A 26,392-nucleotide genomic window follows, 5' to 3' on the forward strand; every position below is an offset into this window, starting at 1 on the left:
ACTTTAATTTTGAGTGTGACTCCAAATCCAGACCTCCATGGGTTGAAAAATTTGATTTCCATTTTTTTATTTTTGTGTGATTTTGTTGTCAGCACATTCAACTATGTAAAGAACAAAGTATTTCTGAAGAATATTAAATTAATTCAGATCTAGGTTGTGTTATTTTTGTGTTCCCTTTATTTTTTTGAGCAGTGTAGATGTTGCATGCAAGCAGCTCATTGGCACTCTACAAACTCTTCTTATTGGTCTACACTAAAGTGCCTAAGTGAAAGTTTATATTTACTTAAAATATCAAATGGCAAGTAAATGCATCTATCATCATAGGAATATATTCCTGTGCACTTGCCTGTTACTTCAATACATGGACATGTAAATTTTATTTCACTACTAACAGTAATTTCCCTGTAGATCTAAGGACTTTGATGGTTTTGGCAAAAGTTTGGAAGGACTTTTACATCTGTACAGTATTCCAGGCAACAGGTATATTCCATGCCATATTGCTGTGCCACAAGGTATTGTTCTGAAAGTGTATTATGAGTGTGAGGTCACTTTTATTATTTAAATAGGTTCTCCAGGATTTTCATATTGATATCCTACATTCAAACATCCTCAAACAGCTGGATAGCATGGGTTCTGGGTTTTGGAACCCTGCTGATCTCATATTGATGACTTATTTTGAGATTAGGCCATCAATATAAAAATATGAAGAGGACTGCTTTAAGCCTTTAGATAGTATATCTGGTGGAAGTGTTTTCTTTTACATGTACACTTAACCGCCTCCGGACCGCCTAACGCAGGATCGCGTTCCGGAGGCGGCAGCCTGGCGCAGAGTCACGCATATATGCGTCATCTCGCGAGACGCGAGATTTCCTGTGAACGCGCGCACACAGGCGCGGAAGGTAAGCGAGTGGATCTCCAGCCTGCCAGCGGCGATCGTTCGCTGGCAGGCTGGAGATGTGATTTTATTAACCCCTAACAGGTATATTAGACGCTGTTTTGATAACAGCGTCTAATATACCTGCTACCTGGTCCTCTGGTGGTCCCTTTTGTTTGGATCGACCACCAGAGGACACAGGTAGCTCAGTAAAGTAGCACCAAACACCACTACACTACACTACACCCCCCCCGTCACTTATTAACCCCTTATTAGCCCCTGATCACCCCATATAGACTCCCTGATCACCCCCCTGTCATTGATCACCCCCCTGTAAAGCTCCATTCAGACGTCCGCATGATTTTTACGGATCCACTGATAGATGGATCGGATCCGCAAAACGCATACGGACGTCTGAATGGAGCCTTACAGGGGCGTGATCAATGACTGTGGTGATCACCCCATATAGACTCCCTGATCACCCCCCTGTCATTGATTACCCCCCTGTCATTGATCACCCCCCTGTAAAGCTCCATTCAGACGTCCGCATGATTTTTACGGATCCACTGATAGATGGATCGGATCCGCAAAACACATACAGGCGTCTCCCTGGAGCCTTCCAGGGGGGGGGTGATCACCCCATATAGACTCCTGGATTCGTAGAACTACAGGTAACAGCACTCTGCTAGTCAATTGCACAAAGATATAAGCAAACACTGAAAGAATAAATGCTTGGGGGTCATACTTACTGCAAATGCAGCTAGAAGCTTTTTGCGAATATAATTGATCAAAAATATTTCGGGCCCATCTACCGGTCGTCAAGGTCGCTTCTAATCAGATGGGTCCTACTCTGACATGCCTCTCCTGGGCTTACAGCCTACAATCTGGGCAAAGTAGTACCAAGCTGCATCCTACACATGCCTCTCCCAGGTTGTGAGCCTGCAGTATGGGCTGGGTAGAATACAGCTGTACAAGCTATCTAATTAAAAGCACATGGTAAATGGGCTGGTGGTGCACGGTTGAATGCAGTAAGTATGACCCCCAAGCATTTATTCTTTCAGTGTTTGCTTATATCTTTGTGCAATTGACTAGCAGAGTGCTGTTACCTGTAGTTCTACGAATCCAAGTGTGTTTTAGCCAAGGTAGCGTGCACCTGCGTTCTTATATTCACTTATTGTGGAGGTGCTGGTTCGTTTATTTTTTCCCCATTGTCACTGCCACTAGGGGAGTGGCTCCCCCTGGTGGTGAGATTGAACCGTGCACCACCAGCCCATTTACCATGTGCTTTTAATTAGATAGCTTGTACAGCTGTATTCTACCCAGCCCATACTGCAGGCTCACAACCTGGGAGAGGCATGTGTAGGATGCAGCTTGGTACTACTTTGCCCAGATTGTAGGCTGTAAGCCCAGGAGAGGCATGTCAGAGTAGGACCCATCTGATTAGAAGCGACCTTGACGACCGGTAGATGGGCCCGAAATATTTTTGATCAATTATATTCGCAAAAAGCTTCTAGCTGCATTTGCAGTAAGTATGACCCCCAAGCATTTATTCTTTCAGTGTTTGCTTATATCTTTGTGCAATTGACTAGCAGAGTGCTGTTACCTGTAGTTCTACGAATCCAAGTTTGTTTTAGCCAAGGTAGCGTGCACCTGCGTTCTTATATTCACTTATTGTGGAGGTGCTGGTTCGTTTATTTTTTCCCCATATAGACTCCCTGATCACCCCCCTGTCATTGATCACCCCCCCTGTCATTGATCACCCCCCTGTCAGGCTGCATTCAGATGTCCGTATGATTTTTACGGATCCACGGATACATGGATCGGATCCGCAAAACACATACGGACGTCTGAATGGAGCCTTATAGGGGGGTGATCAATGACAGGGGGGTGATCACCCCATATAGACTCTCTGATCACCCCCTGTCATTGATCACCCCCCTGTCATTGATCACCCCCCTGTAAGGCTCCATTCAGACATTTTTTTGGCCCAAGTTAGCGGAATTTTTTTTTTTTTTCTTACAAAGTCTCATATTCCACTAACTTGTGTCAAAAAATAAAATCTCACATGAACTCACCATACCCCTCACGGAATCCAAATGCGTAAATTTTTTTAGACATTTATATTCCAGACTTCTTCTCACGCTTTAGGGCCCCTAGAATGCCAGGGCAGTATAAATACCCCACATGTGACCCCATTTCGGAAAGAAGACACCCCAAGGTATTCCGTGAGGGGCATATTGAGTCCATGAAAGATTGAAATTTTTGTCCCAAGTTAGCGGAAAGGGAGACTTTGTGAGGAAAAAAAAAATATCAATTTCCGCTAACTTGTGCCCAAAAAATTTTTTTTTGATGAACTCGCCATGCCCCTCATTGAATACCTTGGGGTGTCTTCTTTCCAAAATGGGGTCACATGTGGGGTATTTATACTGCCCTGGCATTCTAGGGGCCCTAAAGCGTGAGAAGAAGTCTGGGATCCAAATGTCTAAAAATGCCCTCATAAAATGAATGTGGGCCCCTTTGCGCATCTAGGCTGCAAAAAAGTGTCACACATGTGGTATCGCCGTACTCAGGAGAAGTTGGGAAATGTGTTTTGGGGTGTCATTTTACATATACCCATGCTGGGTGAGATAAATATCTTGGTCAAATGCCAACTTTGTATAAAAAAATGGGAAAAGTTGTCTTTTGCCGAGATATTTCTCTCACCCAGCATGAGTATATGTAAAAAGACACCCCAAAACACATTGCCCAACTTCTCCTGAATACGGCGATACCACATGTGTGACACTTTTTTGCAGCCTAAGTGGGCAAAGGGGCCCACATTCCAAAGAGCACCTTTAGGATTTCACAGGTCATTTACCTACTTACCACACATTAGGGCCCCTGGAAAATGCCAGGGCAGTATAACTACCCCACAAGTGACCCCATTTTGGAAAGAAGACACCCCAAGGTATTCCGTGAGGGGCATGGCGAGTTCCTAGAATTTTATATTTTTTGTCACAAGTTAGCGGAAAATGATGATTTTTTTTATTTTTTTTCCCCTTACAAAGTCTCATATTCCACTAACTTGTGACAAAAAATAAAAACTTCCATGAACTCACTATGCCCATCACGAAATACCTTGGGGTGTCTTTCCAAAATGGGGTCACTTGTGGGGTAGTTATACTGCCCTGGCATTTTAGGGGCCGAATGCGTGAGAAGTGGTTTGAAATCAAAATCTGTAAGGTGCTCTTTGGAATGTGGGCCCCTTTGCCCACCTAGGCTGCAAAAAAGTGTCACACATGTGGTATCGCTGTACTCAGGAGAAGTTGGACAATGTGTTTTGGGGTGTCATTTTACATATACCCATGCTGGGTGAGAGAAATATCTTGGCAAAAGACAACTTTTCCCATTTTATTTTTTTTATACAAAGTTGGCATTTGACCAAGATATTTATCTCACCCAGCATGGGTATATGTAAAATGACACCCCAAAATACATTCCCCAACTTCTCCTGAGTACGGCGATACCACATGTGTGGCACTTTTTTGCAGCCTAGGTGGGCAAAGGGGCCCACATTCCAAAGAGCACCTTTCGGATTTCACCGGTAATTTTTTATACATTTTGATTTCAAACTACTTACCACACATTTGGGCCCCTAGAATGCCAGGGCAGTATAACTACCCCACAAGTGACCCCATTTTGGAAAGAAGACACCCCAAGGTATTCGCTTATGGGCATAGTGAGTTCATAGAAGTTTTTATTTTTTGTCACAAGTTAGTGGAATATGAGACTTTCTAAGAAAAAAAAAATCATCATTTTCCACTAACTTGTGACAAAAAATAAAAACTTCTATGAACTCACTATGCCCATCAGCGAATACCTTAGGGTGTCTACTTTCCGAAATGGGGTCATTTGTGGGGTGTTTGTACTGTCTGGGCATTGTAGAACCTCAGGAAACATGACAGGTGCTCAGAAAGTCAGAGCTGCTTCGAAAAGCGGAAATTCCCATTTTTGTGCTATAACTTTTACCCAAACCATTTTTTTTTTACCCAAACACTTTTTCTTTATCAAAGACATGTAGAACAATAAATTTAGAGAAAAATTTATATATTGATGTCGGTTTTTTTTTGCAAAATTTTACAACTGAAAGTGAAAAATGTCATTTTTTTGCAAAAAAATCGTTAAATTTCGATTAATAACAAAAAAAGTAAAAATGTCAGCAGCAATGAAATACCACCAAATGAAAGCTCTATTAGTGAGAAGAAAAGGAGGTATAATTCATTTGGGTGGTAAGTTGCATGACCGAGCAATAAACGGTGAAAGTAGTGTAAGTCAGAAGTGTAAAAAGTGGCCTGGTCTTTAAGGGTGTTTAAGCTATGGGGGCTGAGGTGGTTAAAAGGGGTTTTCTGGAACTTTTATATTGATGACATACACATAGGCTTACATAATAGAAACCACCCATAAATGGCCCCATTTTAGAAACTACACCCCTCAAGGTATTCAATACTTATTTTAAAAACTTTTTGTTAACCCTTTAGGTGTTCCACAAAAATAATAGTATTCTTACTACAGAATGAAAACTAAAATGTCCATTGAAGGGTAAAAAAAAAAACTCCTCAAAATTTATCCCTTTTAGGTAACAAGTATAAACAGCTAAAATTAAACCCCCATGGCTTACAGCTACTGTAAAAAGAGCAATAAAAGACAAAAAGAGGACATTTAAAAAATACAAATCTGAGGGGTCAGCTGTAGCGTTTGAAGATTACAAAGGGCTTAATAAAATCTGCAAAATGGAAATAAAACAAAGATACAAAATGAACAGCAGATGGCAAAAGAAAGCAATGGCCGGACTGAGGGGGGGCGGAGCCCCCTTTAGGGGAGGCCTACATGACTAGGGTTTGGTTTAGTGAGCCGGAGGGAAGGGTGGGGTCAGAATAGGGTAGTGGGAGGGCTATAGGTAGGGATGGAGGTTAGGATAGGTAGTTTGAGCTGGGGGGGGTGGAGTTAAGGGGTTAAATAGGGTGAGAGGAGGAAGACAGGGTGCCATTTTAGGTTGAGAGAAGAAGCTAGCTTACCGCAGGAATGGAGCAGCTGGAAGCCATGCTGGTGGAGTTGCGGGCGGCAGCGGAGGTGAGGGGCCCAGCGTGGGCTCAGGAGCAGATCCGGACGCTGCTGAGGGGGTCGGTGGAGGCGCCTGTTCTGCCTCCACATCCGGCGTTACGGCCACGGCGGGCGCCTGTCGCCATCGGCTTCCCCCCCCCCTCGGGCTCAGCGCCGCATTAGGAGCCCCTCGCGGGACCCTCCACGTCGGGCGCCTATGACTCCGGCTTCTTCCAGGCCCCGACGTGGGAGGAATCCTCTCGGTAGGCGGAGCCTTGCGGGTGGCCGGTCGCGGCCATCTTCGCCATCGTTTCAGGTCGGCGTGGGAGCGGGACCTGGTACTGCGGGCGCCTCCGTAACTCCAGGCACGGAGGCGGCCCCTCGGCGTGGGAGGTCAGTTTGTCAGCGCGGGGCTGCTGCAGGAAGGTCCGTCGGTGGCAGCAGGCCTCAGGATGCCGGCAGTGAAAGAGGCTCCGCCCCCAGGAGCGCGTCGAACCCGGAAGTTAACCCCGGCGTCCCTGGTCCGTGTGGGGCCAGGTGACAGCCGGTCCCAGGAGCTGTTCTGAGGGGTCCTGCTGCGGGGTGCAATCCTGCCCTGCAGGGAGGCAGGGTGAAGAGGAGCGGTACGGCGTCTTGGTTTATCCGGAAGAGGACGTCCCTGGTCCTAGCGGGATCAGGGGACAGCGAGAAGGGGACGGTTCGTCGCGGAGGAGTGATCGTCTGGAGTCCGGACTTGCAGCTGATGGGAACACAGCACCCAGGCAGCCAGGTGAGATTTCGTGGGGACCGCTTGCGCAGGTGGTGTGGGGGGTGGGGGGTGGCTCCCAGTTAGATTTGAGTAAGGGTTTGGGTCAGTTGTTGGGGGGTTTGGTGGGATTGGTGGCGAGTTGGGGTTTGAGTGGGGGGACTCCGTTACAGGCCTGGGGGGTGCACGGTGTGGCTGCAGGCGCGGGGTCGTCGGGGGAGCAGCAGCAGCGGGGGTTGCCGGGCGTGGGGGTGTCGGTGCAGGCGGGGACGGATGGGGAGAAGGAGGCTGTTCGGGTGGATGATAAAGCGAAAGGGGAGGTTTATGTTTGTTTCGAGGGCCCGTTGGGGGCGCATTTGAAGTCTGAGGTGAGGGAGAGGATTTGGAAGGGGGAGTATGTGGAGATTTTCTCCCTGCTTCCGTTAGAGCGCTTTAATTTGGATAGGGTGCGGAAGGAGGACGGTAAGAGGGAAGAAGAGGAAAAGCGCCGTTATAGGCTGATACCGCGGACGTTTGCAAATTGGCTGCAGGCGTTTGCGATATTAGCAAGTGTGATTGGGGAAAAGGCGCCGGAGGCGTGTTCAGGGTTGTTTTGCTATTTGGACGCAATCGGTGAGGCGTATAGGGTGTACGGGGGGGTTGCATGGTTGCGCTATGACGAGCAATTCCGGCAGCGGAAAGCGGTGCGCCCTGAGATACCTTTCTGGCGGCTAACTTGTGCCAAAAAATAAAAAGTTCTAGGAACTCGCCATGCCCCTCACGGAATACCTTGGGGTGTCTTCTTTCCAAAATGGGGTCACTTGTGGGGTATTTATACTGCCCTGGTATTTTAGGGGCCCTAAAGCGTGAGAAGTAGTTTGGAATCCAAATGCGTAAAAAATGCCCTGTGAAATCCTAAAGGTACTCCTTGTAATTTGGGCCCCTTTGTTCACCTAGGCTGCAAAAAAGTGTCACACATGTGGTATCGCCGTACTAAGAAGAAGTAGGGCAATGTGTTTTGGGGTGTCTTTTTACATATACCCATGCTGGGTGAGAGAAATATCTCTGTAAATTGACAACTTTGTATAAAAAAAATTGGAAAAGTTGTCATTTACAGAGATATTTACCACATGAGTGACACTTTTTTGCAGCCTAGGTGCGTAAAGGGGCCGAAAGTCTAACGAGTACCTTTAGGCTTTACAGGGTTGCTCACAATTTAGCCCCGCCCAAAATTCCAGAACAGTAAACACACCCCACAAATGACCCCATTTCAGAAAGTAGACACCCCAAGGTATTCACTGAGGGGAACTGAGTCCGTGGGAGATTATTATTATTTTTTTTGCCAGAAGTTAGCAGAAATGGAAACTTTATTTATTTTTATTTTTTTTCTCAGAAAGTGTCATTTTCCGCTAACTCCGAATACTTTGGGGTGTCTTCTTTCTAAAATGGGGTAATTTGGGGGGTATTTATACTATCCTGGCATTCTAGCACCTCAAGAAACATGACAGGTGCTCAGAAAGTCAGAGCTGCTTCAAAATGCGGAAATTCACATTTTTGTACCATAGTTTGTAAATGCTATAACTTTTGCTTAAACCAATAAATATACACTTATTGGATTTTTTTTTATCAAAGACATGCAGCACAATAAATGCTGACACAAACTTGTATAGAAATGTAATTATATTTGAACAATTTAACCAGAGAAAGTTACAGAAGTATTGGAATGCATTGTAAAGGGGATTAGACCCCCAAAAGTTCAAGTCCCAAAGTGGGACAAAAATTAAAGTGAAAAAAAAAAAGTTTAAAAAATAAAGTTTTCCCCCCAAAAAATTAAAAGTTTCAAGTAAAAATAAACAAAAACGTCATTTTCCCCAAATAAATAAAAAAATAAATTGGTAAACAATAGGGGGGGGGGAAGAAAAGTATATATATTAGGTATCGCCGTGTCTGTATCAACCGGCTCTATAAATATATCACATGACCTAACCCCATGATAAACACCATAAAAAATAAAAACTGTGCTAAATAAACCATTTTTTGTCACCTTACATCACAAAAAGTACAACAGCAAGCGATCAAAGAGGCGTTTGCCCACCAAAATAGTACCAATCTAACTGTCATCTCATCCTGCAAAAAATGAGACCCTACCTAAGATAATTGCCCAAAAACTGAAAAAACTATGGCTCTCAGAATATGGAGACACTAAAACATGTTTTTTTTTTCAAAAATGATGATATTGTGTAAAACTTACATAAATAAAAAAAAGTATGTGTTAAGGCTGGCCGCAGGCTAGCCTGGATTTGTGGGAGGGGCCGGTACCTGTCTTAAGCAGTCTGGCTCTCCCAGGCAGCACGTCGGCATTCGGACGTCTGCTACTTCCGGGTGTGACGTCATCAGCAAGCGTCCTGCACGAGTCGGATCTCAGAGAAGCCGGGTGTACCTTTTCCTTCAGTCTGCAAGCTGTTCAGGTCGTTTTCCAAGATAACTGGTTTGTTTGGGGAGCGTGGCAACGTGGAGGAGGGTAGGAGGGTGTGTAGAGAGGGGGAAGTGTGCCGGAGGATCGCTTCTCCTCACTGCGTTCAGGCACATGCAATTCAAGTTTTGGCACCAATGGGCAGCATTGTCACATAGTTGGAGCTCATTGCCTGTCTCAGCATAACCTGTATCTAAGTTCATACAGGGGCTGCGAGTCATCTGGGCTCAGCAGGTTAAACTCTGGCAGCTGGGTCCTGGTGCCATTACTGAGTTGATTACTTACAAGGTTGCTGCTTGTGCACATGTTTGACACTCATCACATACACTACATACATACCTTAGACACATAGTTCGCACATCAGGCAGTTTGACAAAAAAAAAACAAAAAAAAAAAAAAAGGGGTACAAGTGGATTGTTAAATAAAGTAAAAAAAAAAAAAAAAAAAAAAAGGGGTACAAGTGGATTGTTAAATAAAGTAAAAAAAAAAATAAAAAAAAAAAGGGGTACAAGTGGATTGTTAAATAAAGTAAAAAAAAAAAAAAAAAAAAAAAAAAGGGGTACAAGTGGATTGTTAAATAAAGTAAAAAAAAAAAAAAAAAAAAAAAAAAAGGGGTACAAGTGGATTGTTAAAAAAAAAAAAAAAAAAAAAAAAAAAAAAAAAAGGGGTACAAGTGGATTGTTAAATAAAGTAAAAAAAAAAAAAAAATAAGATAAGTTTTTGGGATAAAAAAAATAAATAAAAAATTTATCCACCAAGCTTCATCCATACACCTCTAGCATAGGTACATCCGCCAATACAGCTACACGCTCGCACGACATACACACCCCGTTTCATCTCGTAGACTAGTGTCATACGTCATACGGTCTGTTTTCCACAAATCCTATACTTACATACATCACCTACCACGTCTGTAGGTTCTTTAGCCCGCAGTATTCGTTTTTAATTAATCTGCCACGTCACAGATTCACACAAACTCTGGCTCGCTTCATACGTCAGTGGAAACGACTATCATACTCCCTGTCAGCCTCGAAGGCTTTTCGTTCAATCGTTTCAAGCTGCTGGGGGGGGGAAGGGGAGGGGCTTAGATTCCGTCATCTTGTTTGTCAGCTTACGGGCAGCAGGTCGTAGGGTTAACAGGTTTTTTTTTTTCTCTTTTTCTTTCTTCGTTTTTTTTTTTTTTGTTGTTGTTGTTTTGTGGTGTTTGTTGTGTTGCTTGCAGTGGTCTACGCCATCTGCAACTTCAGCCAGTGCAGGCTCCTGCATGTCTGTGCCACATGTTTTAGGGCACATCCGGTCACGGTCTGCACATTGAAGCCGGCGTGACTGAGCCGGGTGAATGTGGAGGCACTAGACCAGCTGCTGCGGCTTCATCCGGTTCAGCCGTTCCGTACATTCCTGGTGGAAGGGTTTTCACGGGGGTTTCACACTGGGCTCATCACCTTGCCCCAGCAGACTCATGAATGCCCCAACTTGCAGTCGGCTTCTAAACATGCTGGTCTGGTGGATTCACTCTTGGCAGTTGAGCTGGACAAGGGTTTCATCATTGTCCTTTCCAGTCCCCTCCTTTCTGCACTTGGAGGGTGAGCATGGTGGGGGTGGTGCAGGGAAAATATTCCAATAAATTTCGTTTGATTTATGATTTGTCTGCTCCACATTCTTCCCACGTTCCTAGTCTCAACTCGTTGATTCCGTCCGAGGAATTTCCTTGTAGTATACTTCCGTAGACCAGGCTATCCAGGTCATTCTTCAGACAGGCATGGGGGCTTGGCTGTCCAAAGCAGATGTCTCTGATGCGTTCAAACTGCTGCCCATTAGCCCATCTCTCTGGCAGTGGCATGGCATCAAATGGAGAGATGCGTACTATTTCGCCACCAAGTTGACGTTTGGTTCCTAGAGCAGCCCCAGTCTGTTTGACAGGTTAGCGCAGGCACTGGAATGGATTTTGTTGGAACAGGGTTGCCAGAATGTCATTCACTACCTGGATGATTTTCTGTTGATCGAAGAACCCTCACAGGCACCTGTTGACTTGCAGGTTCTCTTGCAGGTCTTCAAGGAGTTAAACATTCCAGTGGCCGAACACAAAACAGAAGGGCCTGCGCAGGTTGTCACGTTCTTGGGGATCTCTCTGGATTCACGTGCCATGTCAGCCAGTCTGCCACAAGACAAACTCGACAGAATCAAATCAGGTGTCCGTTCCTTGCTCATGTCTCAGGTTTGCACCAAGAGAGAATTGCAGTCTCTGTTGGGCATCTTATACTTTGCCATGAGGATCATTCCTCAGGGTAGATCATTTATTTCAAGATTGCTAGTCTTATTACAACAGACCAGTGATTTGGACGCATGGAGACACTAAAACATGTTTTTTTTTTCAAAAATGATGATATTGTGTAAAACTTACATAAATAAAAAAAAGTATACATATTAGGTATCGCAGCATCCGTGACAACCTGGTTTATAAAAATATCACACCAGCGCCATACATATACGGCGAAGGTCCTCTATGGGTCAGAGGCACTAAGCAGAGTTCGGCTTAGTGTTTTGATACAGTAATTTATACAAATGAGCTAAGTGACACATGATAGAGGCGAGACTAAGTAAGTCTTGCAATATTTGATGAATATTTGGAAAGACCTCTGCGGAGGCCATGCACTTTACAGTAGGACAGAGCCGATTATTGTTAAAGTTTTTAAAAGAATTGGGTTTGTATACAGCAATCCGAACCCAATTCGCTCAACCCTACTGATGGCCTGTCCTGAGGATATAAAAAATCATCAGTATTAAAAAGGGGTTGTGCAGGCAGTATATATTAATATCTGATCAGCGAAGGTTTGACATCTGGCACCCCTGTCTATCAGCTGTTTGAAGAGGAGGCTGCGCTCCATGTGAGCCCTGCTTCTTCATTACACTGCACGTCATCTCCCTTGCAGCGCAGTGTAATTAAAAGTACTTGCTCTATTCAAGTGAATGGATTGAATGCTTGTAATTACACTGCTCTGCTAAGACTTCCAAGACAACTGTCAGTGTAATGAAGAAGTAGTGATCACATGGCGCACCACCTCCTCTTCAAACAGCTGATTACTGATTAGCAGGGTAGCCCCCCCTCCCTTTCCCCAATCAGATATTGATGACCTATCCTGCCTGCACAATCCCTTTAAAAGCTCAGGGAGTGTGTCCTTTCTGCTGCAGCTCTTTCCCTGTAACTACCACAGCTTCTAACAGAACATATGGCTGGTGGCAGTTGAAGATTTAAACTGAGCACGCTCGACCAGCTCAGTGAAACTGAACAAAAAAACAAAAAGCAGATGGCGCTATACATATACATTTTATACACAATTTTTTATTAAATGTAATTAGAAAATTATTCAGATACCGTTGCTGGTTTGAAAAATGTAGAATATGCTTCGTGACACAACCCATTTAACTAATGGCATAATTGCCACTATAGTCGCTACCAAAGATCGAGGGGGAAATCAATTCAGGGAATTTTAAGTGTAATTATATTATTTTAATACATGCAGGTATTGTTAGCATTGAGTTAAGATTTTCTTTTTAATGCAATTTTTAAATCTATTTCTTCCCAGTGATATCAAAGCTAAAGTGTATATTGCCTTGCGTAGTCTAGAAGAGGATGTAAGTGCAATGTTCAATCTCAACAGGTACTGTATATTTTATGCAGAATTTGCCGGTTATGGGTATTGGGTCTCCCACAAATGTCTTACGTTTAAGACATTTATTAAGGTTATGTGATATATGAATACGGAATACTTTTCTCATAAACTGTTATAGGCCTATATTGATATTTTTCATCTTTGACTAGTGGTCAGATGACTGGGCAGGGTATAGCAAAAGGGCTGGGGCTTAATCTGTTTATCTGACTCGGGAATGGAGGGAGTGGACAGGCTGCTGCCCCAGCCAGTTATCTTACAAACACAGGACAGTGAGGAAGAGGGGGTACAAGTAGGGGTGAGCGAACCCGAACTGAATAAGTTCGGGTTCGTACCGAATTTTGGGGTGTCCGTGACACGAACCCGAACATTTTCGTAAAAGTTCGGGTTCGGTGTTCGGGGCTTTCTTGGCGCTTTTTGAAAGGCTGCAAAGCAGCCAATCAACAAGCGTCATACTACTTGCCCCAAGAGGCCATCACAGCCTTGCCTACTATTGGCATGGACAGTGGCGTACCTACCATATAGGCAGACCACGCAGCTGCTATGGGGCCCGTGAGGAAGAGGGGCCCGCAGTGGAGGAAAGGCCCCGCCCCCTCATTTCTCCTGTCTATCGTTCTAAAGCTAAAGGACCTTTGATGATGTCATCACAGGTCCTATAAGGGAACTGCACAGTGTAAAGTGTAGTTCCCAGGTTAGAACAGTGCATCTGCCAGGACCTGTGATTACATCATCTTCAGCGTCACAGGTCCTGCAGGATCTAGCAAAGGAACTGCACCAATGATGGTGTAGTTCCTAGGTTTGAAAGATACATCTGCCAGGACCTGTGATGACATCATCACAGGTCCTTCAACCCCTAACAGCAAGTATTAGAAGTCAATCAGCTCTGCATTGATCCATACAGACTGGAATGGAGTGGTAGGAGGTCCTCCACTTTTCATAATTTACCCCCCCTCCCCCCATGCCCTGTTTTACTCATTGCTCACTCATGTATAATACTTCAGACAGTTAGTGACAACTACCTCATGTACCTCCCACACAGTGACCATAATGCATAACTGACCACATATTTCTGTAAACACTGCATCTACAGTATTATACCTTGTATGTCTCACATCAATACACTGCTCTGTGTGTAATGTGTGTGTATATATATATATATATATATAATACACTGCATATATTACACAGTATTAGAGATGCAATATGTACAGATACTGTATATAGTATATACAGCAGTGTACTGATATGTGAGATACGAGGTATAATATATGCAGTGTGTATAGATATATAGTATATACAGCAGTGTACTTATATGTTAGGTACAAGGTATAATAGATGAAGTGTGTACAGGTATATTGTATATACAGCAGTGGATTGATATGTGAGGTACGAGGTATAATAGATGCAGTGTGTACAGATACATAGTATATACAGCAGTGTACTTATATGTTAGGTACGAGGTATAATAGATGAAGTGTGTACAGGTATATTGTATATACAGCAGTGGATTGATATGTGAGGTACGAGCTGTAATTTATACCTCATACCTCACATGTCAGTAGCTGCTATATATACACAATATATCTGTACACACTGCATCTATTATACCTCATACCTCACATATTACACTACTGTATATACTATATATCTGTACAGACTGCATATAATATACCCTGTACTGCACATATCAATACACTGCTGTATATACTATATACCTGTACACACTGCATATATTATACCACGTTCCTCACATATCAGTACACTGCTGTATACACTATACATCTGTACACACTGCATCTATTATACCTCTTTTGTGTGCCAGGCCTGTTTTGTAATCCCAATCCGGCCCTGATGACATAAATTTAAAAACGCAGCAGCAAACATAGTTCATGGAACAAAGAGAGAGGCCTGGAATGGGTAGTGGGAGGGGCTATAAAAGGGGAATGGGGGCCCAATTTAGATTTTTGCTATGGGGCCCAGTGCTTTCTATGTACGCCCCTGGGCATGGCTGTGATTGGCCAGTGCAGCATGTGACCCAGCCTCTATATAAGCTTGGGTCACGTAGCGCTGCACGTCACTCTGCTGATTCAAGCATAGGGAGAGGTTGCAGCTGCGACGTTAGGGCGAGATTAGGCAGATTAACTCCTCCAAAAGACTTCATTCTGTGATCGATCTGCAGCTGTGGATCATTGAAGTGCTAATATCGACTTGCTCACTTTTTTGAGGCTGCCCAGAGCGTTTTTAGATCACTTTTTTCTGGGGTGATCGGCGGCCATTTTGTGGCTTGTGGTGCGCCAGCACAAGCTATCACCAAGTGTATTTAACCATCAATAGTGTGGTTATTTTTTGCTATATCCTACATCAGCTGCAGGCTGAGCCTGTGTCACCGAAGTGCATTTAACCATCAACAGTCTGGTTATTTTTTGGCCATATACTACATCTGGTGCAGGCTGAGCCTGTGTCACCCAAGTGCATTTAACCATCAATAGTGTGGTTATTTTTTGGCCATATACTACATCAGGGGCAAGTTGAGCCTGTCACCCAGCGCCTAAAAAATAGACCTGACATTTCTATTCAACCAAATTTGTACTGTTTTAGCTGGTCAAGTTATTTGTAGTGACCGTAAAAGCACACTTTTTGTTCTGGGTTGAAAAACTATTCCCAAATTTGCCATTCTCAAAATAACTAGTTTCTGCTATATGAGGCCTACTTGAAATCTATCCCAAAAAGGATATCTTACATTGAAGGTGCTGATAGTATCATTCAGAAAAACTTAACACACACGCTACCGTGCAGATACAAGTCTAATTCTGTGATTAAACCTATACCTGTCACACAGCGCAAAAAAAAACAGGCCTCACATTTCTATTCAACCAAATCTGTACTGTTTTAGCTGGTCAAGTTATTTGTAGTGACCGTAAAAGCACACTTTTTGTTCTGGGTTGAAAAACTATTCCCAAATTTGCCATTCTCAAAATTGTGGTGAACGGGAACAATGAGGAAAACATCTAATAAGGGACGCGGACGTGGACATGGTCGTGGTGGTGTTAGTGGACCCTCTGGTGCTGGGAGAGGACGTGGCCGTTCTGCCACAGCCACATGTCCTAGTGAACCAACTACCTCAGGTCCCAGTAGCCAGCAGAATTTACAGCGATATTTGGTGGGGCCCAATGCCGTTCTAAGGATGGTAAGGCCTGAGCAGGTACAGGCATTAGTCAATTGGGTGGCCGACAGTGGATCCAGTACGTTCACATTATCTCCCACCCAGTCTTCTGCAGAAAGCGCACAGATGGCGCATGAAAACCAAGCCCATCGGTCTGTCACATCACCCCCATGCATATCAGGGAAACTGTCTGAGCCTCAAGTTATGCAGCAGTCTCTTATGCTGTTTGAAGACTCTGCAGCCAGCGTTTCCCAAGGGCATCCACCTAGCCCTTCCCCAGGGGTGGAAGAGATAGAATGCACTAACGCACAACCACTTATTTTTCCTGATGATGAGGACATGGGAATACCACCTCAGCACGTCTCTGATGATGACGAAACACAGGTGCCAACTGCTGCGTCTTTCTGCAGTGTGCAGACTGAACAGGAGGTCAGGGATCAAGACTGGGTGGAAGACGATGCAGGGGACGATGAGGTCCTAGACCCCACATGGAATGAAGGTCGTGCCACTGACTTTCAGAGTTCGGAGGAAGAGGCAGTGGTGAGACCGAGCCAACAGCGTAGCAAAAGAGGGAGCAGTGGGCAAAATCAGAACACCCGCCGCCAAGAGACTCCGCCTGCTACTGACCGCCGCCATCTGGGACCGAGCACCCCAAAGGCAGCTTCAAGGAGTTCCCTGGCATGGCACTTCTTCAAACAATGTGCTGACGACAAGACCCGAGTGGTTTGCACGCTGTGCCATCAGAGCCTGAAGCGAGGCATTAACGTTCTGAACCTTAGCACAACCTGCATGACCAGGCACCTGAATGCAAAGCATGAACTGCAGTGGAGTAAACACCTTAAAAACAAGGAACTCACTCAGGCTCCCCCTGCTACCTCTTCTGCTGCTGCCGCCGCCTCGGCCTCTTCTGCTGCTGCTGCCGCCTCGGCCTTTTTTTCCGCCTCTGGAGGAACGTTGGCACTTGCCGCCCAGCAAACATGGGATGTACCTCCAACACCACCACCTGCGTCACCAAGCATCTCAACCATGTCACACGGCAGCGTTCAGCTCTCCATCTCACAAAAATTTGAGAGAAAGCGTAAATTCCCACCTAGCCACCCTCGATCCCTGGCCCTGAATGCCAGCATTTCTAAACTACTGGCCTATGAAATGCTGTCATTTAGGCTGGTGGACACACACAGCTTCAAACAGCTCATGTCGCTTGCTGCCCCACAGTATGTTGTTCCCAGCCGGCACTACTTCTCCAAGAGAGCCGTGCCTTCCCTGCACAAACAAGTGTCCGATAAAATCAAGTGTGCACTGCGCAACGCCATCTGTGGCAAGGTCCACCTAACCACAGATACGTGGACCAGTAAGCACGGCCAGGGACGCTATATCTCCCTAACTGCACACTGGGTAAATGTAGTGGCGGCTGGGCCCCAGGCGGAGAGCTGTTTGGCGCACGTCCTTCCGCCGCCAAGGATCGCAGGGCAACATTCTTTGCCTCCTGTCTCCTCCTCCTCCTACTCAGCTTCCTCCTCCTCTTCTTCCACTCAGCTTCCTCCTCCTCTTCTTCCACCCGTCAGCCACACACCTTCACCACCAACTTCAGCACAGCCCGGGGTAAACGTCAGCAGGCCGTTCTGAAACTCATATGTTTGGGGGACAGGCCCCACACCGCACAGGAGTTGTGGCGGGGTATAGAACAACAGACCGACGAGTGGTTGCTGCCGGTGAGCCTCAAGCCCGGCCTGGTGGTGTGCGATAATGGGCGAAATCTCGTTGCAGCTCTGGGACTAGCCGGTTTGACGCACATCCCTTGCCTGGCGCATGTGCTGAATTTGGTGGTGCAGAAGTTCATTCGCAACTACCCCGACATGTCAGAGCTGCTGCATAAAGTGCGGGCTGTCTGTGCGCGCTTCCGGCGTTCACACCCTGCCGCTGCTCGCCTGTCTGCGCTACAGCGTAACTTCGGCCTTCCCGCTCACCGCCTCATATGCGACGTGCCCACCAGGTGGAACTCCACCTTGCATATGCTGGACAGACTGTGCGAGCAGCAGCAGGCCATAGTGGAGTTTCAGCTGCAGCACGCACGGGTCAGTCGCACTGCGGATCAGACACACTTCACCACCAATGACTGGGCCTCCATGCGAGACCTGTGTGCCCTGTCGCGCTGTTTCGAGTACTCCACTAACATGGCCAGTGGCGATGACGCCGTTATCAGCGTTACAATACCACTTCTATGTCTCCTTGAGAAAACACTTAGGGCGATGATGGAAGAGGAGGTGGCCCAGGAGGAAGAGGAGGAAGAGGGGTCATTTTTAGCACTTTCAGGCCAGTCTCTTCAAAGTGACTCAGAGGGAGGTTTTTTGCAACACCAGAGGCCAGGTGCAAATGTGGCCAGACAGGGCCCACTACTGGAGGACGAGGAGGACGAGGATGAGGAGGAGGTGGAGGAGGAGGAGGATGAAGCATGTTCACAGCGGGGTGGCACCCAAAGCAGATCGGGCCCATCACTGGTGCGTGGCTGGGGGGAAACACAGGATGATGACGATACGCCTCCCACAGAGGACAGCTTGTCCTTACCTCTGGGCAGCCTGGCACACATGAGCGACTACATGCTGCAGTGTCTGCACAACGACAGCAGAGTTGCCCACATTTTAACGTGTGCGGACTACTGGGTTGCCACCCTGCTGGATCCCCGGTACAAAGACAATGTGCCCACCTTACTTCCTACACTGGAGCGTGAGAGGAAGATGCGCGAGTACAAGAGCACGTTGGTAGACGCGCTACTGAGAGCATTCCCAAATGTCACAGGGGAACCAGTGGAAGCCCAAGGCGAAGGCAGAGGAGGAGCAAGAGGTCGCCAACGCAGCTGTGTCACGGCCAGCTCCTCTGAGGGCAGGGTTAGCATGGCAGAGATGTGGAAAAGTTTTGTCACCACGCCACAGCTAACTGCACCACCACCTGATACGGAACGTGTTAGCAGGAGGCAACATTTCACTAACATGGTGGAACAGTACCTGTGCACACCCCTCCACGTACTGACTGATGGTTCGGCCCCATTCAACTTCTGGGTCTCCAAATTGTCCACGTGGCCAGAGCTAGCCTTTTATGCCTTGGAGGTGCTGGCCTGCCCGGCGGCCAGCGTTTTGTCTGAACGTGTATTCAGCGCGGCAGGGGGCGTCATTACAGACAAACGCAGCCGCCTGTCTACAGCCAATGTGGACAAGCTGACGTTCATAAAAATGAACCAGGCATGGATCCCACAGGACCTGTCCATCCCTTGTGCAGATTAGACATTAACTACCTCCCCTTAACAATATATTATTGCACTCCAGGGCACTTCCTCATTCAATCCTATTTTTATTTTCATTTTACCATTATATTGCGGGGCAACCCAAAGTTGAATGAACCTCTCCTCTGCCTGGGTGCCGGGGCCTAAATGTGTGACAGTGGCCTGTTCCAGTGGTGGGTGACGTGAAGCCTGATTCTCTGCTATGACATGAAGACAGATTCTGCGCTGACATGAAGCCAGATTCTCTGCTATGGCATGAAGAGACTGATTCTCTGCTGACATGAAGCCAGATTCTTTGCTATGGCATGAAGAGACTGATTCTCTGCTGACGTGAAGCCAGATTCTCTGCTATGGGACCTCTGTCCAATTGATATTGGTTCATTTTTATTTTTTTAATTTTTATTTTAATTCATTTCCCTATCCACATTTGTTTGCAGGGGATTTACCTACATGTTGCTGCCTTTTGCAGCCCTCTAGCTCTTTCCTGGGCTGTTTTACAGCCTTTTTAGTGCCGAAAAGTTCGGGTCCCCATTGACTTCAATGGGGTTCGGGACGAAGTTCGGGTCGGGTTCGGATCCCGAACCCAAACATTTCCGGGAAGTTCGGCCGAACTTCTCGAACCCGAACATCCAGGTGTTCGCTCAACTCTAGGTACAAGGTTGAGCACCTTTACATGTTTCTCAGTTTTAATTGTAAAACAAGACAAAATAGAAATGAGGAAAGGGATGAGATGACGTTGCCAGGATACGATTACTAATATTATTTTGTGTATTGTCTGTTTAGTGTTTTCTTTTAAAAAGGTATTTCCATTCAAAAATGTATGGTATATCCACAGGATATGCTATAAATTCCTGGGACCCTCCCCTGTTGCGAGAGCAGCAGTTTTATGACTCCTGTTTTTCTGATTCTAAGTTGTCACTTGCACTTTTAAGGAGAGAGCCTTGTGAAATGTGGCCAACTCTCAATCAAAGTGTATTTAGAATGCAGCGGATCAGAAACGGTGAATGGGGGGCACTCCTGATGGCTAAATACAATTTGTGACCACTCTTTCTACTCATTCTTTTGAATCTCTCTATAGCATTTCATGCTTTAAACCACCAACTCCAACTCAGTATGCTGTGGTCTGTTGCTCCCCCTTGGTTCTCTTCCTATCTCTCTGGCCACTCTTTTCAGTGTATCATTTGCGGTCTCTACTTCTCAGGGTTCAGTCTTTGGTTTTCAGTACCATCTCTATATTGACAACGCCCAACTATATACTTCTTCCCATGACCTCACTTGCACTACTACAAAACCCTAGCTATTATCTGTCTGCTGTCTCCAACTTCATGTCCTCTCTAGCAGAAACTGAATCTTTCAAAAATTGTCTTTCCCCCATCTATAAACCTTCCAAAACATCTGCTATCTCGAGGTCACATTTGATCTTTCCTTCACCCCCTATATTTTATTACCGCGGAAACAACAAAAATTCTCATTGTTGCCTTGATCCATTCTCTATTTGATTTACTGTAACGTATTAGTAATAAGTCTTCCCCTCTCTAAACTTTCTTCTCTTCAATCCTGAATGAAGCAGCGAAACTTATTGTAAAGGGGGAATATTAATCACCAATATTTATGCAAATATTGGTAATTAATATTCATAAATAGGAGGAATCGTCTATTGATAGCTCCGCCTATTTATGCCTTTATATAACAACAATACTTTCGCTATGCTCTACACTGATCGCTACACTAGCTGCATGCGCCTTACTAACTATCGCCAATAACGTCATGCCACACAGATAGTTATAAACCAAAACACAGTATTTATTAATACTAAACAATACACTATGCACGCAATGCACTAACAATACCGCACTAAATATACAGTACTAAACTACACTACACGTTCCCAAATTCCCCCCACAAGCTATCTATACGATATACACATTCAATATTAACAGCCCACCCACCTAGTACTATATACTATCCCTATGGGGTCGACGAAGGTTGACGGTGGTCTTACAAGGGTGTAAGCCGACCACAAAGCATTAAAGGGTTACCAGGGGTGTAGGATTATCAGGGGTAATAGGGGTAAATGGGTAGGGATACAGAGGGTTACCAGGGGTATGTAGGGTAGGGTAGGGTTATAGGGTAGGGTGACCAGGGGTGTATAGGGTTACCAGGGGTGTATAGGGTTATCAGGGCAGGGGAGTAACAGGGGGGTATATAGCCGGGGGTATATAGAGCAGGGGGTATGTAGCAGGGGGGGTATATCAAGCAAGATATAGCAGGGGGGGTATGCTTAGGGTAGCAGGGGGGTTTATAGCAGGGGGGAGTATAGAGGGTAGCAAGGGGGTATATAAACGATACTTAGGGTATAATGCTCGTTGTCCATGGGGGCTCGTTGGTCCAGGGGATGATTCTTCCGGCCGGTGGTATGCTGGACTGCTGAGCGGAGCGCCGCCAGCCTATTTAAGCTTGGCAGCGCCCGCTCGCAGTCTCTCCATTGCCGCCGTGCGCATGCGCACCGCCGGCCTGAACTCGTTGGCCGGCGCGGTGATATGACGTCACCGCGCCGGCCCTGAGGATCTTAGAGCACGCTTCCATGAGGGGGGATCCTTTTGATCCTCCCGCCTGTGAAGCGGACGCCTACCTCCGGCGCTGTCGTTACAGCGCCGGAGGTCAGCCACTCACAGGGGCATGGGAACTCTTTGTTCCCATGTCTCTGTTAGGAGCATCATCTCCGGCGCGGCCGGAGATGGTGACAAAGGGCAGAGGATCTTATTGATCCTCTGTCCTTTGTAGAGGCCGACGCTGGACATAATTGTCCAACTGTCGGTCTCCTCCACCACCCCCAGCAGACGCATCTGAGCAGGGGCACCCGAGCAACTGCCATATATGTTTATGGATGCTTGAGGCACATCCATAAACATATATGAATGGATACACATAGGGGGCATATATATATATATAAGGGGGCAATATAACTATATAATAAGGGGGCATATATTAAGGGGGCACATACATATATCATAAGGGGGCATATATTAAGGGGGCACATACATATGAATTCCCACAGGGGCATGAATGAGCCCCTGGGGAATATCAGAGGCGGATGGGCGCAGGTGCTGGGCACATCTGCGCACATCGCCCTCTGAGGGGAACATTATGCACCGCTAATATATACATATATGCATGCCCCAGTAGGCATGCATATATATATATATATATATATATATATGTGTGTATACCTGCCACCCTTCCTCAACAATCCCCCTGTTGTCGGTAATACGACAATATCTTGGGGGGAAGGGTGGAGGTATCTTTGCCCCCCCTCAACCCCATCCTTGGTGATGGTCCAGGAAAACCGGAGTGCACCCTGTCTCTTAGGTACCTAGACATCATCTAACCCAACGACTTCCTCTGACCTGCCCTTCACCGTAACCGACTCCTCCATCCACAGGATACATCGTCGTCTTTGTTTCCCAGGAACTCTCTTCTGCCTTGATTGTTACGGTGTCAGCCCCTCCTACTGTGATTTCTTTCTGGACTTCCGGAGTGGCTTGGCTCTCAGTCTTTGACTTGTCTTTCTCTCACTCTTCCGGTGTCGGTCACTCCTGATAAGTTTAGAATGACCACACCCTCGCCGTCTCTCGGCATTGCTGTCGATCTTCAGGTGTCGTCCACGCCCAAGGAATCTGGAGTGGGTCCACCCTTACAGTCTCAGTCTCTATTCTGCGCCAACTCTCCTTAAGCATGTCTTGTTCCATCTTGATCGAAGGATGGGTGCGGTTCTCCCATGGACAGCTGAGTCGGTCTTTACAAGGCAGGTCAGATATATATATTTTTTTTCAATAGAGGTGGTCACGGTACCTAAATTCTAACAACGGGAATACCTCCGTTACACTACACATCCAGGTTATTCCCTTATGATCCTTACCGTTCAGGGGTCAAAGTGGCAAATGGCCCTAATCTTATCCCCATTCACACCACCTATTGTCACGACTGTGACTGATCCAGACAGGTCTGGGAGGAGGTCGCAGCGACTTGCTACTCGCGATAGCTTGTGAGTTTGCTCCGTGGTTCAGGGTATGTCATCTGGGTTTTGCCTTGTGAACCTTTTTGTCCTGACTGGGAGTTTGTAGGCATCCTCCTCTGGTGAGTCCTGTCTGCCACTCCCAGCTACTATATTAGTTTCTCTTTCACTTGCAGTCATTGCCAGATATAGTCCTTACTTCCAGTGCTACTCTGACCTTGGAAGGAGATCGTTTGATGGTGTTGCTGTGGAGCTCTTGTCCGGCGTGGACTGTCATGTTTGGGATCGCCTTCTCTGCTCGTGACTGGATAAGTCTATCTCTGCTGTTGTTTGTTTGTTTGTTGCTGTCTTCCCCTGTTGTTTTCCTAGACGTGAGTGATGGTGACTAGCGCTCCCATCGGCCTTTCCCCAGTCCAGTCTTGTTAGGACGACTGAGGGTTTAGGCATCCTGCTCGCCGCACGGGTTCACACCCCGTCTAGGGTATCAGGGCAGACAGGTGCCAGCTTAGGGTTAGTCAGGGGTGGCCATTCTATTTCCCATCCGTAGATAAGGGTCCCCCTTCCCCTGCGACACGACTGCTGCTGGGATAGCGGTCGTGACAGTATATCTGGCCCTTTAAAAAAAAAAAAAAGTGACATTTCTTTTTTCTTTTTTTTTTCTGCTTGCTGTTTTGCTTTGTATTTTGTCTGTTCGACTATGGATCCGGTTTCGGTTTTGGCGAAACAATTACAGGGGTTATCCCTTGAAGTGGCAGGATTAAAAGCAACAGTGCTGCAGCAGCAATCCTTGGGTTCCACCGTTGCTACGGGAAACCAAGGTACTCCTGAGCCAAAAGTGGCTTTACCTGATAGGTTCTCTGGAGGGAGAGACCAATTTGTAACCTTCAGAGAAGCTTGCAAATTGTTCTTCAGGTTAAGCCCTAGATCCTCCGGCGGTGAGGAACAACGGGTGGGCATTGTAATTTCTCTCCTGCAAGGAGATCCGCAGGCTTGGGCTTTCTCCCTACCATCAGACTCTCCGGCCTTACGATTAGTGGAGGAGTTTTTTGAAGCCCTGGGTCTCGTATATGATGACCCGGACAGGGTCTCACTGGCTGAGTCTAAGCTACGTAGACTTCGGCAAGAGAACCGGTCTGCTGAACTATATTGTTCCGAATTCCGTAGGTGGGCTACTGATACGTTATGGAACGACTCGGCCCTTAGGAGTCAGTTCTGCCAGGGGTTGTCTGAAAAATTAAGACGCGCTGGCGGTATACGAGGTCCCTGGGTCTCTTGAGGCTGCTATGTCTCTGTCCATAAGAATCGACAGACGACTCAGGGAGAGACTATTAAATTTTACAGAGGCCTCTATAGGGCAGGGATCGGTCTGTTATGGTCCAGTCGAACCAATGCAAATAGGGGGCGCCACTAGACGGGTGAATCCTCCTAAGTTCTGCCGTAGGTCAGAGGTTTGTTTTCGTTGTGGGGGGAGGGGTCATTTTGTAAAGGTTTGTCCCTCAGAACCCAAGAGACCACAAACTAAGGAGCCGCCGGAAAACTAGAGTCCCCAGATTGTGCGGAGGAGAACAGTCTGGGCGTATTCGTTTCCTCCATACGCATGTCTCAGTTTTTGTTGTCCGCTACCGTTGAGGCGGGCAAGAAGACTGAGATCTGTTCCGTCTTTTTGGACAGTGGGGCGGGGGTCAACTTGGTGGATTCACGGTTTGCTCAGGCTCTGGGTTTAACTCCGGAATCGGTATTCAGAACTATTCCTGTGTTTGCCATCGACTCCTCCCCTCTTACTCAGAGAGAGTTAACTCAGATCATCCATAATATCCATCTGCAGGTAGGGGACCTCCATAAAGAGCATATCTCTTGTTATGTCCTGGACGGTCTTCCGGCTCCTATGGTATTGGGGCTTCCCTGGTTGGTGACTCACAATCCAGTTGTGGATTGGCAGGCCGGGGAGATTGTGGAGTGGAGTGAACATTGTAAGGACAACTGCTTGAGTAGTAGGTGCTCTACACTCTCTGTAACATCTTTACCTGCCTTTCTGTCAGATTTTATGGATGTGTTCTCTGAGAAGGGTTGTGAGGGGTTACCACCTCATCGTCCATATGATTGCCCGATTAATCTATTACCTGGGGCAAAACTACCTAAAACCCGGTTATACAATCTTTCCGGCCCGGAGAGGAAGGCTATGAAAGATTATATTTCGGAGAGTTTGGCTAAGGGACACATCAGACCCTCTTCTTCACCGGTGGCTGCAGGGTTCTTTTTCGTTAAAAAGAAAGATGGGGGCCTACGTCCTTGCCTGGATTTCCAGGAATTAAACCGGATAACTATCCGAGATCCCTATCCTCTTCCTCTCATTCCCGACCTCTTTAATCAGGTTGCTGGTGCTAAATGGTTCTCCAAAATGGATCTCAGAGGAGCCTATAACCTGGTTCGCATCAAAGAGGGGGATGAGTGGAAGACGGCTTTTAATACTCCGGAAGGGCATTATGAAAATCTGGTCATGCCATTTGGTCTTACTAATGCGCCTGCGGTATTCCAACATTTTGTCAACGATATTTTTAGTCACCTTATCGGGAGATTTGTTGTGATATATCTTGATGACATCCTGGTTTATTCCCCGGGTCTGGATACACATAAGATCCATGTGAGACAAGTGCTGCAGATATTAAGGGCCAACAAATAGTTTGCTAAGTTAGAAAAATGTGTGTTCGCCGTAAAAGAACTGCCATTTCTGGGGTATGTGTTGTCAGATTCAGGTTTCCGCATGAATCCAGAGAAAGTCCGGGCGATTATAGACTGGGATCTGCCTGAGAACCTGAAGGCATTGCAACGCTTCCTGGGGTTTGCCAATTTTTATAGAAAGTTTATAAAGAACTATTCCTTGGTGGTCAAACCACTGACGGACATGACCCGAAAGGGATCCGATTTTTCCAAATGGTCACATGCAGCCAAAACTGCCTTTGCATCTCTGAAGGAGAGATTCACCTCGGCCCCTATTCTCGTACAGCCAGATGTCTCGCTTCCTTTTATTGTAGAGGTTGACGCATCAGAGGTGGGGGTGGGAGCGGTACTATCTCAGGGCCCGTCCCCTGGTGAATGGCGTCCGTGTGCTTTCTTTTCGA

At 46.4% G+C, this 26,392-nt stretch overlaps 1 protein-coding gene across 1 annotated transcript in view; it reads left to right on the forward strand.

Moving 5' to 3' along the window:
- LOC121002474 (mediator of RNA polymerase II transcription subunit 1-like) overlaps window positions 1-26,392 on the forward strand; it is a 170,057-nt gene that overhangs the window by 74,744 nt on the left and 68,921 nt on the right. The window contains exons 7-8 of the mRNA XM_040433926.1: window positions 409-480; window positions 12,735-12,809. Of these exons, the coding sequence (XP_040289860.1) occupies window positions 409-480; window positions 12,735-12,809 (147 nt within the window). The remainder of the gene's footprint in view (window positions 1-408; window positions 481-12,734; window positions 12,810-26,392) is intronic.

Source organism: Bufo bufo, chromosome 5 (genome assembly GCF_905171765.1).
Source record: "Bufo bufo chromosome 5, aBufBuf1.1, whole genome shotgun sequence".
Lineage (NCBI taxonomy): Eukaryota > Metazoa > Chordata > Amphibia > Anura > Bufonidae > Bufo > Bufo bufo.